Source organism: Bos grunniens, chromosome 9 (assembly GCF_055505025.1).
Source record: "Bos grunniens cultivar Pamir isolate PY7600 chromosome 9, Bosgru_T2T1.0, whole genome shotgun sequence".
Lineage (NCBI taxonomy): Eukaryota > Metazoa > Chordata > Mammalia > Artiodactyla > Bovidae > Bos > Bos grunniens.
In genome coordinates, this window is record NC_141173.1 from 14,156,612 (window position 1) to 14,170,901 (window position 14,290).

At 39.8% G+C, this 14,290-nt stretch overlaps 1 protein-coding gene across 1 annotated transcript in view; it reads left to right on the forward strand.

Annotated features, from left to right (window-relative positions):
- CD109 (CD109 molecule) overlaps nt 1-14,290 on the forward strand; it is a 138,893-nt gene that overhangs the window by 78,937 nt on the left and 45,666 nt on the right. Inside the window, exons 14-18 of the mRNA XM_086316820.1 lie at nt 42-218; nt 4,201-4,353; nt 8,733-8,807; nt 9,382-9,442; nt 13,932-14,073. Coding sequence (XP_086172946.1) covers nt 42-218; nt 4,201-4,353; nt 8,733-8,807; nt 9,382-9,442; nt 13,932-14,073 — 608 coding nt within the window. The remainder of the gene's footprint in view (nt 1-41; nt 219-4,200; nt 4,354-8,732; nt 8,808-9,381; nt 9,443-13,931; nt 14,074-14,290) is intronic.

Genomic DNA, 14,290 nt, shown 5'->3' on the forward strand with positions numbered 1-14,290 from the left:
ATCTTTAGCATAAAATGAAATTCGTGTACTCTTCTTTTCAGGTAGTGTCCAGGGGACAGTTGGTGGCTGTAGGCAAGCAAAATTCAACAACCTTTTCCTTAATACCAGAAAATTCTTGGGCCCCAAAAGCCTGTATCATTGTGTATTATATTGAAGATGATGGGGAAATTATAAATGATGTTCTGAAAATTCCTGTTCAGCTTGTTTTTAAAAATAAGGTAAGATTTAAGGTAATGATGTTTAAAAACAAAACTTCATATTCAAAGTCTGCAAAATGCAATATTTCTTTAGAAAAGTATCATTAAAACAAATTGGTTATAAATTTATATTTTTTCTAGAACTATGGATAAAACTCTTCATATTTAATTACTATATGTCTATTTTCACATGTGGAATGATTGGACAATGTGGGTCTTCTGTGTATATTATTATTCTTGGCTTTAAGACTTTAATTCAAATCCACGAAGCCCTCTCAGGATTTTCTAAACAGTGGAGGCGGTATTGCTCTGGCACAGAGTTGTGTGGCCATGTAGAATGTGTATGGTGTTCATACTGGTGTGGCAGTGAAGTGAGGGCTGCAAGAGGGAGTGTGGCCATCTGCAGTGTTGCGGGGAAGCAGAGCTGGGCTTTGGTTTATCCATTTCACCAGCCTGGAGACTAACCCAGGGCAAATTTGCAATAAGCTTGGCTACTTTGCATGTGGAGATCTCTGTGGAGTTTGGTCTCCAAACACAGTAGTGATTTTTTTTTTCCTACATCCCAGAAATGATATTTAAAAATATTTCTCTATTCCTCCATTCTCATCTCACCTTTGAGAACTCTGATTAGTCTTAGATATATCAGGCACACAGCAGAAGCGACTTAGCATGCATGCATGCATTGGAGAAGGCAATGGCAACCCACTCCAGTACTCTTGCTGGAAAATCCCATGGACGGAGGAGCCTGGTGGGCTGCAGTCCATGGGGTTGCTAAGAGTCAGACACGACTGAGTGACTTCACTTTCACTTTTCACCTTCATGCATTGGAGAAGGAAATGGCAACCCACTCCACTGTTCTTGCCTGGAGAATCCCAGGGACGGGGGAGCCTGGTGGGCTGCCGTCTATGGGGTCGCACAGAGTCGGACACAACTGAAGTGACTTAGTAGCAGCAGCAGTGATTTTTTAATAACCTAAGGTGTGTAGCTTGTGTCTGAAACCCCCCTGGGCCCCAACTCTGAAAAGTTACCTAATTGTAAGATTGACAGGTGGAGTTCAGTTATCTCATGAATATTTAAATGGGCCATTGTTCTCACTAAAGGCTGCTGCCTTCTCAGGACCTCTGAAGCAAAATAATCATTATTTTAAAGTAATGATTTGTAGAGTACACTTCTTCTGGTAGCATCTTCTCCCTTAATTTTTAAAAATTTTGGGAAGTAGAAGTCGCGATCCATGTCTTTTTTATTGAGAACTATTGACTCTAATTTTTATTGTCAAAATAGAATACAAATTTATTTTCTGTCTTATGAAAAGAATTTTTAAAAAAACAGTATTGTATTCTGTTAGTTTCAGAGCACAGTTTTAGACTTCAAGTGACTCCATTAATCTGAGAAAGGCAAATTTTAAAGTAGGAGTAAGGCTTAAACCTGGAGGCCTACATCTCTGAAGGTGAGAGCAGGTTCTAAAAAATGTTGCTGTGTAAGAAGCTTTGAGGAAACAGTGTATAAATAGCATACTTCCAAGAAACTTCTTAGATATGAGCGATAAGAAATTAGTTTTGGTTGTGTTTGCAAAGATAATTCTTCAATTTTTATATGATAATGTTTACCACATTTACTCCAAAAGAAATTATATATTTGGAAATAAAATATGTTTAAACACAAGAAAATTAATGAATCTTTGTGTATGTTCAGTAATGACTGTGGAATAAATGGGTGGGATGTAGAGGGCAAGAGATGTAGTTTTAGAAATTGTCTGCACAGAAGTGCAGTTTGGAGCTATTGAGTCACTGAGGTGCAGAGTAAAGAGTGAGAAGTGCAAAGTTTGCAGATTATAAGTTCCCCTTTCACCTTATTTAAGATATGAGTGGAGAAGAGTAAACCTGACAGAGTGGCTCAAGAGGCAAGTGAAAAAAAGATTGTTAAACAGGCAAGGAAGACTTAAGACTATTGCAGTAGGGGAGAGAGACCGAACTCAACGCCACTGAAACAGAAGGCAGGGAGGTTTTTAAATACGGGGGTGAGTTAATGGAAAAGTACTGGAGGACATTGCGGGAGGGGTTGGTCAATAGGAGCAGGCCATCTATGAGTTTGTAAGTTAGGCTCCTATTCACCCACAGAGACTGGGAGATCAATCAAGGCTCTTGATGATTAACACTTCAAAGTCAAAAAGCTGGCTTAAAACTCAGCATTCAGAAAACTAAGATCATGGCAACCAGTCCTGTCACTTCATGGCAAATAGATGGGGAAACAATGGAAACAGCAACAGACTTGATTTTCTTGGGCTCCAAAATCACTGCAGATGGTGACTGCAGCCATGAGATTTAAAGGCGCTTGTTCATTGGAAGAAAAGCTATGACAAACCTCAGTAGCATATTAAAAAGCAGAGACATTTCTTTGCTAACAAAGGTCCATATAGTCTAAAAGTTATGGTTTTCCCAGTAGGCATATATGGATGTGAGAGTGTTAGTTGCTCAGTCGTGTCTGACTCTTTGTAACCCCATGGACTGTAGCCCACCAGGCTCCTCTGTCCATGGGATTCTCCAGGCAAGAATACTGGATTGGGTTGCCATGTCTTTCAGGGGATCTTCCCAACTGAGGGATCAAACCCAGGTCTCCCGCATTGCAGGTGGATTCTTTACTGTCTGAGCCACCTGGGAAGTTGATATATGGTCCAATGGATATGAGAGTTGGACCATAAAAAATTCTGAGCACCAAAGAATTGATGCTTTCAAACTGTGGTATTGGAGAAGACTCTTGAGAGTCCCCTTGGACTGCAAAGAGATCAAACCAGCCAATCCTAAAGGAAATCAACCCTGAATATTCATTGGAAGGACTGATGCTGAAGCTGAAGCTCCAATACTTTGGCCACTTGATGCAAAGAGCTAACTTATTGGAAAAGATCCTGATGCTGGAAAGGATTGAAGGCAGGAGGAGAAGGGGACAAGAGAGGATGAAATGGTTGGATGGCATCACTGACTCAATAGGCATGAGTTCGAGTAAACTCAGGGAGATGGTGTAGGACAGGGAAGCCCGGGATGCTGCAGTCCATGGGCTTGGAAAGGGTCGGACATGACTGAGTGACTGAATGACGACACTTCAAAAGGATGACTCCCAGATCTTTGAGAAAGACATTTCTACTGGTAAAACTAGCAGGAAGCTGGGAGAAGGTTTATATCTCAAAGGAGCAGAGAAAACATTTACAATTGCAGATTTTCTAAGGAAAGGGAAAGCAGGTGGTTAATGTTAGATAGAACCCTGTCCAATGTTCAGGTAAGCTGAGGGGTTCATTAAGGCCATGTTAATCGGGTGGTACAGCCACTGGGGCATGGGATTGTTGGAATAGAGGTGGGCAAGGTTAACATTCCTAGGAGGAAGAGGCCTTCTGACAAAGCCATTAGGTCCAGCCCTGGGTGAGAGGATTGATGCTCTCTAAGAAGTACCGGTAGGACTATGCTTTGCTGAGAGTTAATGACAGCAAGCTGAGGCAGCCATCGAGGCACAGAGCAGTGGGCCTGACTGGGGTTGGTCTGAGGGCCTCCTCCTGGGGAAAGGCACCCCCGCCCAGCGCAGGCAGTTCTGCGTGTCCCCAGGGGCTCTTACTTGCAGGCGCTCACTTCTGAGTCCAGGTGGCCGACGTGCAGGCACGTTCCTGTCCTCGCTCATGGATGCTGACCCTCCCCACATATGGCAGACTCTGTCTTCTCTTCAGTACCGGCCAGCAGCTATGGGGTGGGAGACGGAGAAAGGGAAGAAGAAGGGTAGAGAAGTGAAGGCAAACTTTGATATGTACCCCAGTGAGAGGTTCCATGACTTGAGAACACTGTGGGAGTGAAGTTTGTTTTTACTCCTTTCCCTGGAGAAGACTTGTGTATGGTTTTGGAATGTCCCTGAGCCAACACAAGTGTAGACTCTTCGTTAGATTTTGTCATTGATCTGCTATTGATAAGACGTGAAATGCTTCAAAAAAGTGTATTATATCAATACTGCCTTTTCACTTCCTTAGATACAGCTGTTTTGGAGTAAAGCCAATGCTGAACCATCTGAGAAAGTCTCTCTCAGGATCTCTGTGACACAGCCAGATTCAACAGTTGGTATTGTAGCTGTCGACAAGAGTGTGAATCTGATGAATGTCTCAAATGATATTACAATGGAAAATGTGAGTTTAGCCATTTTTTTCATTAAAAATACACATTGAAAGAGAGAGAAAAAAAAAGAAACTTTACTGTGTTACTTCCAAGTTTTAAAGGAAATTTCATTTTTCAAGTATAAGTCAGTAATAGTAAAGCTTCTGAATGAAAGGGAACTGCATTCCAATTGTTATGTTGGAAAGAGTCTATTGTGGTCAACTGTCTTTGCTGTCTTCCACGAAAATTGTCACCTAGAGTTTCCCCTCATTTTCAAACTATATTTTAACTGAAGACACTTGAGAAAGTACTAGGAATTGGACTTGCACATTTATGAATGACACTGGAGAGAGCTTTAGGTAATTGTAAAATGCTTTCTATTTTGGTTATACATGATGGTTATAAATAATTACAGTCCTCACTGAATCAGGAATTTGCAGTATGTTGAGGGAGTGAAATCATATTAATCTTCGAAAAACGTACAAGTCAAGAAATATATGAACATCTAATGTTATATCAGCTAATCCCCTATTCATCAGTCATTTAATTTTTATTTGTAACTCCTTTATATATCCTTGGCACTGGAAATGTAGACTGCATGAACTATATCCATTGATTGATTAACTACAGCGATTAACAGCACTTCAGGAAGAAAGATATATGTGTATAGGCTAGTTTGGACATATTGTTGTAAAATCAGTCCATTTGAGAAAAATTATGTATTTTTCTTCAGCCTATCCAGCAAATTTTTCTCATTTTCTTTAAAAGAAAAAAAGACTTTAAAACCCATCACTCACTTTTTTTCTCTTGACTTTACTTAAATTCATTTATTCTAAAAAATCTATAGCATTTTGCACTTGATTTAACTGATGATAGTATCTTTCATTTTACAACTTGCTAAATATCTTAATAAATACATTATTTCATTTTTTCTTCCATATATATGTGGACACACAGAAACACACACACATGTGCTCTCCCTGAGTCTCTGTCTCTGTATCTCACTGTGCATTTACATTAAATCCTCTCATATATAAGATTGCTATCCCGGCTTTCTTTTGTTTCACACTTGACTGGTATGTTTTTCCATCTTTTTATTTTCAACCTTCTGTAAGTTTTTAAGTATATCTTGTAGACAGTATATTATTGTATTTTGCTTTTTTTTAAAAAAATCTAATCTGACAGTATCTTAATAAACTTATTTAACCCATTTACAAATTAGTCCTTGTTCTAATTAGGACTTGTTTCTGCTTTTTAATTTGATAATTTAGACTATTTCCTTTTTGTTTCTTTTCATTCTTCTTTCCATGGTTTTGGAAGTTACACATCCTATTTTTGTTCCCATGATAGATGTCCTTATCTCATGAATTGTGCTCATATTTTTTTTATCCTTATTGTTTTTCTTTTGTATCTTTATCTGACAAGTCAAGCATTTTGGTGTGCCCTCATATTCTTACACATCCTTTTTGTCGCTCGCTGTCCCCATCTCCTTCCCCAGCCCTGGCCAGATCATATTGCTGTTGTATAGAATTTTAGTTCTTTGTCATGGTGAATTGCCTGTTCAGTCTATGCTGTCCCTTAATTTTTTGATTCTGGAAATTATTTCTTCCTATAGTTCCTCTTCTTTCCATTTCTTCTCCTTTTCAGAGATTGGCAGAGATTAGTACTTCTACTTTTTTTCCTCCATATTTCTTAGCTTTTTGTTTCATGCTTTTTTGTCTCTTTCGTCTGTCTTGTCTGTATTTCTTTGGGTGAGTTCCTCAGTTGACTCTTTCAGTTGGTAGATACCCTACTTTTATATCAGCTATTATATTGTTAATTATTATTTTCATCTGTTTTTTTTCCTTGTTTTATATTGCTAATATTTTCTCTTGTCTGTATTGACTATGTTTATTTTAAATTCTTGAGCTGACTTTTCAGTATTCAGCTCACATGCTGTATGTTGTCCAGTTGGATGTCTTTTATGGAAACTATACTTGTTGGATATAGTTTGGATATCCAGTTGGATATCTAGTTGATTTGGCAGCTGTTCTGTCTGTTGGGGAAGGCTGAACACCAGGCTCCAACCCGTGTAACTCTTGTCAGTTTAAAGAGAGGGGATGGGTTGAGCTTCAGGGACTAGAGAACTACTCTTGATTCTCTCTGTGTGCTGTCCCCTTCCACCCAGTGGTTCATTTTTAAGCTCCTCGGGAAAAGCAGCCCAGGAAGAGGTAGTCTCCTGAGGTGATGACCCACCAGCTCGGAGGGGTGGGAGGAGGCGGGGAGGAAAAGTGAATGCTTGAAGGCCAGGGGTCTGTCTAAATGTTTCCTGGTTCTTTCACACCAGAAGGGCAGAGGTGCTAACTTGGAATTATCCTGGCCGTTATTATCCTGGTATTATCAGCGGACTGCCTGCCTGCTGCCTGCTGGTTTGGGCAGTGATTTGCCAGGAATGATTGTCCTAAGGCTACCTCCTGAAGAGAAGCACAAGTAGAATTTAAAAGCCTCTTCCAGACTGCTGCGTGTATCAGTTTTCTGCCATCTGCTTCCTCCAGCACACCAACTGGAGATACCCTTCGCTCTTCCGAGGGTTTTCTTGTTCTACTCATATAAGTTTCTTGCTTGCTTTTCATATTTCTCTAGTGTTGGCTCTAGAGGAAGGAGTCAGGAGCCTATGATAATGGACCATTTTCCTTTCTTTCATTTTTGTTAAATTTATATGTGTTGTCCAGAGACTTGTCAATGCCTTGGAATAATTTAAGTGTCTCAGATCTTCCAGGACTAATCTACAGATTGCAGACTTCCCTTGCTGCAGCTTTCTCACTGAACCAGTGAGAACAAGAGCATCTCTCTTCCTTATGCAAGAGATGCTTCTTCCTAGATAATTCCATTGATTCACACCTGCATTGCACATATAGGTCTTCTGTGGCAGAGTTTGAGTTATGGAATGAAAAACTTGCCTCTCCATCCTATCTGGCTCTGGCTTCATTGACTGTAGTTGGGCTAACTGTACTGGCCAGCTTGTTGAGATATTATGAAATTTTCTGTTTTCTCATTCTGTTGCTTTCTTCTTGATGCCTATTCTAGCATCATGTTTCCTTACCATGGGTGTAGCAGTGCTGTTTTTAGTAAAGCAGAAGCAGTGGTTTGGGTGTTTAATGTTAAACTTGATATGTTTTTAAACTTAGAATCTTCCATAATTCTTTTCCCTGTCTTAATTTCCCAATCTTAATGCTAATGTAATTGAGGTAAATGTATCAAAATAGTTACCAAAAAGTTATAATATCCTAACTTTTTTTTACCATAGTAAAATATATATAACATGAAATTTTCCATTTTAACCATTTTTAAAAGTGTAGTTCAGTGGTATTAATTATTCGTAATATTGTACAACCATCATCACTGTTTATTTCCAAAATTTTCATCATTCTAAATAGAGACTCTGTGACCCTGAAGCAATAACTCTTCATTACCTCCTTCCCTTTGCAACACGGGTAACCTCTAATCAAATTCTGATCTTATGAATTTGCTTATTCTAGATATTTCACATGAGTGGAATCATGCAATATTTGTCCTTTTGTATCTGCTTTATTTCACTTAGAAAAATGTTTTTTTACTTTATTTTTAGTTGAAGGATAATTGTTTTACAACGTGAATCAGCCATAAGTATACATGTGTTCCCTCCCTCTTGGCCCTCCCTCCCACCGCATCCCCTGTCCACCCCTCTGGGTCATCACAGGGCACTTGGTTAAGCTCCCTGTGTCACACAGCACCTTCCCACAAGCTATCTGTTTTACACATGGTTATGTGTATGTTTCAAAGCTACTCTTTCAGTTTATCCCAGCCTTGCCTTTGCCCACTGTGTCTACAAATCTGTTTTCTGTGTCTGCATCTCTATTCCTGCTCTGCAAATGGGTTCATCAGTAGCATTTTTATAGATTTCATAAATATGCATTAATTAATTTTTCTCTTTCTGACTTAACTTCACTCTGTATAACTGGCTCTAGATTCATCCACCTCGCTAGAACTGACTCAGATTCCTAGCTGATATTTTTTAAGGTCTTTGTTAACCATCACACTGACGCTATTTATCTTTGTCAAAAGTACGAGTCATTTTTAATGTTGATCTCTACGTGTTGGCTTTGTCAACAAGCCCACACTTCTTAGGAACTCTTGATTACTGAACAGAATAAAATAAGTTTAAAGAAGAAGTGTATTTTTGGCTGATTGAATTATGAACATGGCATTGACATAATCATTATTTCTCCATTTGTGTCATTTTCAAATTTGATAAGCATATGGTCTATTTGATGTAGCACATTTGATAAGCATGTGTACCTGTCTGTTATTCACAGTACATATCAGAAATGTTGAGAGGGCAGAACACACTGATACGAATGCTTTCATTCTGTATATTTTATCTTCTTCTTAGGTGGTCCATGAATTGGAACTTTATAACACAGGATATTATTTAGGCATGTTCATGAATTCTTTTGCAGTCTTTCAGGTATGTTTAGTTTGCTATATAATTTGAAAAGATATTAATATATTTACTGCTACAAAACTAATTTCAGAATTAATGATCTGAATTATGAAATGTTTTTTTTTTAATTTTATTTTATTTTTAAACTGTACAATATTGTATTAGTTTTGCCAATATGTGTTGCTGAAGTGCAGTGTGTTATATAAGTGTAATTTGAAATTGAAAGATGGTCATCCTTCTAGTCTTAAAAGCAAATGAGTAAATTCATCATTAGAGAAATAATGGAATTACCATTAAACAAGTAATTTCTTTCTATCACTTTCCTTGACTTTGAAATAGCTCTTTCTGCATGTGAGAGTGTGTGTTTGTGTGCTTGTGTGCGTGTCTGTGTGTCTTGTTGTGAGAGACTGTAAACTCATGTATGTGTTTAAACTCTCAAAAATGAGCAAGAGTTAAAAAAGCAAAAGGAGATATTTTCACATGCAACTCAAAAACAAAACAGCAAGAGTGAATTAGAGGTAGAGGCAACTGACAATTTAGAGGGCATTTATTTAAAAGTTTATTTATTTTAAAAGAAAATGAAAATGTTTCTTTCTAGGAGTGTGGCCTCTGGGTATTGACGGATGCAAACCTTGTGAAGGATTACATTGATGGCGTTTGTAAGTGAAATCAGGCAAAGTGCTTTTTAAGTAATTAAGTCATTCATCTCAGGTATTTATAGTTACTTATGTAAGTATGCGTACATTCTGGTTGATTATGGATATTGTAATTTTCATTTTCTGTTCTCTTATCCTATAGTGTTTGGAGTTTAATGTACTTGGAAGTACATCTGGGCCATGACATGGAATGTTCTTCAGCTCCTGTGTAGATGTTTCTAATGATTACTTTCCATTTTCTCTCTGTAACTTTTTGACATGGTTATATTTCTGGACATATTGAAAGATCTTATGCCTCCAATTTGTATTGTAAACTGTGATGTTACTTTGGAATTAGTCAAAAGGAGGCAACATGTTTTTGAAACATTTCTGTTCTCTAGCTTTTTATTGTTCACCTAGAAAATAGCCGAGATGCCACGAAGTATGCTGTCCACACACACACACACACACACACACTCACACATACTCACACACACACACCTTCTCAGTCTGCATTCTTCTCAGGCAGGATCACATCGCACATTCCCATTCCCTGGATTGCTAAGTAGAGTTGACCACCCAACTAATTAAAGGATGTGCTTTAAGGAAAATTCATAAAGCGTTTTACTTGAATTGTTCATTTTAACTTCTTTTAAAAAATTAACTGATTGATTAGACTGTGTCGGGTCTTAGTTGCACTACGCGGGGCCTTTGTCACAACATGTGGGATCCTTTGTGTGGTGCAAGGACTCTCTAGCTGTGTCACGCAGCCTCGGTAGTTGTGGTGTGGGGGCTTAGTTGCTCCATAGCACGTGGGATCTTAGTTCCTGGACCAGGGATCGAACTCCTGTCCCCGGCATAGCAAGGTGGATTCTTAGCCACTGGACCACCAGGGAGGTCCCCATAAAATATTTTGACTGAAGGAAATATATAAATGAGAATGATTAATCCTAGAAGCTGTTCTCACTTCTTTCAGGTAAAATGATACGAAATCATCTCGAAAGACTACAGAACTATCATAGTTGCTATCCACGAATTTCTACCCCATGTTCCCCCACTAAACTCCAGACTCTCCATTTTGGGGTTGGTTCTTGACACTGTAGGACACCTGAGCCTCTGTCCTGAAGTTTTAAGAACAATTTTATATTCTTAAAGATTTTATGAAGTCATTATGATCTCTGTGATTAAAGACACATGGCACTTGTAGCTTTCTTCATATAATCATTTATCCTAGGCAGCCTTCCAGCCAATCTGATTTTCCATGCTCTCTCTGTTGGTCTCAGCTTTTACCCATCTTTGTTTATGTTTACTTATCAAATCCTGGTGCTCACTACCATACTCATTCTATTGTTAGTAACACTCACTGTAATCTTTACCCTTTCTGAGAACCTTCTACCTTTTCACTGTAACAGAAGAAACCTGATACTGTTACTGGTATATTATGTTCCTGGAAACCTTCAAGTAATTGACATTAATTTTTCTGCCTCTCTTCTGGTTCATGGTCTGAAGGTGCATGTTGTTGTTTAGCTGCTAAGGCATGTCTGACTCTTTTTGGGACCCCATGGACTATAGCCTGCCAGGCTCCTGTGTGCATGGAATTTCCCAGGCAAGAAGACTGGAATGGGTTGCCATTTCCTTCTCCAGGGGATCTTCCTGACCCAGGGATCAAACCCACATCCATCTCCTGCATTGGCTGGTGAATTCTTTACCATTGAGCCACCAGGGAAGCCCCCCACCCCCAGTAGGTGTATAGAGTTCAGTATTTTCTTGGCTACTTCAAGACCGCTATTCAGCAGTCCTCAGTTAGAAGCCCCTTATCATTTGAAACTCAAAAATTTCAATCACATATCCTTTAATGAACATTCAGTCGCCTACTTTCCTTTTCCCTCTGTCTATATTAATGACTCTCACGGAAGATTCAGAGTCTGACTGCTTTGTCTTCTTGGGGGATTTGAATGTGTGGGTGGCCCGTCTACTATGCACTATCAAATGAACATCACCATGGCAACAGTGGTCATAAGGTCATGTCATCACCTACCATGGATCTACCCCTAACATTTCAAATGCCTGTCCTTCTACTTTGTATGTGCCCTCACTCCCCCAATTCTGTTAAGTGTCTTCTTTGGTTTTGACCTCTCCTGGTTATTTCTGGTCACTGACTCCTTCTGCCCATATTTGCCCCTAGTACCTGGACCATGGGCTTCCCAGGTGGCTCAGTGGTAAAGAAACTGCCTGCCAATGCAGGAGATGCAGGTTTGATCCCTGGATAGGGAAAATCCCCTGGAGAAGGAAACGGCAATCCATTCCAGTATTCTGGCCTGGGAAATCCCATGGAGAGAGGAGCCTGGTGGGCTACCGTCCACGGGGTTCCAAAGAGCTGGAACACGACTAAACAACAACACAACAGCAACAACTGGGACCACTTGGTCAGTCAGTTTGGTAGAATTCTTCCCTAGTGCCTGGTCCTTCCCTGACACCTTCCCCATTAAGTTCAACTCTGGAACAACTTGACTGTTTATCTTACCCCTCCTGATTCTGCACCCTGATGCCCCACAAATACCTTAAATTCTATGTGTCACAAACCATTGCTCTTCCCTAATATGATTTGACTAATATATGAGCCCTTGAGTTGATACGATTCCATATATCTGTTAATGAAATCATCATGTACCCACGTGTTTGCATCAGAAACCCGAAACGCATCCTTGGTTCCTTCCTCTCTGCCAGATGCAGAACAGCATAGTGACTAAGAAAGGAATTTACCAAGAAATACTTCTGACTTTCAACCCTGGCTTTATGACACTGAGAAAATTCATTAAGCTCCCTAAACCTCAGGTTTCTCCTTAAATTATAAGCACTAATAATGTTGCCTCTATTACAGGGCTGTTAGGAGTTTAAATCCAGAAGCATGCAAAGTGCCTCGCACTTGTTTGGTACTCAGAAATCTGCAATTACCTATTATCAGTAGATGATACTCATATGTGCCTGGCATGTAGGAAGCAATGGAAGTTCAAGCTTGGTCTAGTAGGGCAAACCACGGAGAAGGCAATGGCACCCCACTCCAGTACTCTTGCCTGGATAATCCCATGGATGGAGGAGCCTGGTAGGCCGCAGTCCATGGTGTCGCTAAGAGTCAGACACGACTGAGCGACTTCACTTTCACTTTTCACTTTCATGCATTGGAGAAGGAAATGGCAACCCACTCCAGTGTTCTTGCCTGTAGAATCCCAGGGACGGGGGAGCCTGGTGGCTGCCGTCTATGGGGTCACACAGAGTCGGACACGACTGAAGTGACTTAGTATAGCATAGCATAGTAGGGCAAACCAACACACAGGTAGAAGAGTGTGCTGAGGGGTGTGATGGGGAGGGAGAGTGCGGTGGGCACACACAGAGCTCATCCAACTGGGAGGCCGAGCAGAGTTATCTTAAGGCTGTCCTTCCTCTCCTCTGCTGGGCCCCGGCTCCTGGGCAGTGCGGGAACCTTCTGTTTCTCCTGCATCCATTCCCCCATCTCTAAACCACTATTCTCACTGAGACCAGAGTTACCACTGTAAAACATGGAATAGATCATGTTTCTAATTTAAAACCTTCAGTAGATCATCACTGCTTAAAGGATCAAGCCCAAGTCCTTCAGCATGGGATAACTGATATTTTAAAATCTGGACCCAGACATTCTTTCTGTTCTCATTTTATGCCACTCTCCCCTAATAAGCACTGTCATATTCTGGACATGCCTTTGTACTTAGCTTACTTTTCTTTCCCCCTCTTGTATGGGATACTCTTTATCTGAAGATGTAAGGAAAATGTAATGCAATAAACAACACAAGATGGATTTTTTTTTCTAGCCGCACCCTCTTCATTATTCAGTTTCTATGTAAAACCAGCTCTTCTCTGCACGGTGGACGTTTTGCCTGAGTGGACTGTCACTCATGTATTTGTTTGCCTTCTCCGTAGACAGTGGGTGGAGCTCATTGCATTCATCTTTGAATCTTTGGTAACTTCTTCAGTATAATTTTATTTTTTAACGTTTTGTTTTGAAATAGTTTTAGGCTTATAGAAAAGTTGAAAGAATAGAGATAGGTGATCCAGTATCTGTGTATCAATGTGACTGTTTTGTAAGAAAAAAAGCTAATAAGCTGGATTTTTGTAGCAGCAGCAGTGGCAGGTATAGCCAAAGGCATTCAGCACTAGGAATCTAAGAAGAGAATAGCAGAATTGGAGGTAACGTTTAAAAATGGGATTTAACGTATTTTTTTGCAGCTGAACTGCAAGTAGTTTTTTAGGTATTGGTTGTAGGGCCAGAGAACTTTTTTTCCCAGCTCTGCCATAAGTGACCATGTGGCTTGGGGTAAGTCACACGACTTCTGTGGGTCTCGGGTGGCAAATGAGAAGGATTGGAGAAGATAAACTGTAAAGGCCTTGTCAGCTGAGAGATGCTGTAATTCTGTGGACTAGGTTTATGAACATTATCTACCGTGACTTTCCCCTAACAGTTGTCAATGTTTATTTTTAGATGACAGCGTAGAGTTGGCTGAGAGGTTTGTGGATGAAAATGAAGGCTACTTGGTAGATCTTCATGACTTTTCTCTGGGTAGCAGTCCACGTGTGCGAAAGCATTTTCCAGAGACTTGGATTTGGCTAGACACCAACATGGGGTACAGATTAAAGTTCTTTGTCTGAATATATTTTGTTTGGTCTTAGTTTTAAGTAAGTTTTGCCCTCTTTCTAACGTTTCAGTATAAACATAGTGTGATAAAGAACTAAATAGACCAAGAGTTTTTAAAGAATGATATTAATTGTATCTAAATATAGTATTTAATTGGAGAAGGAAATGGCAACCCACTCCACTATTCTTGCCTGGAAAATCCTTTG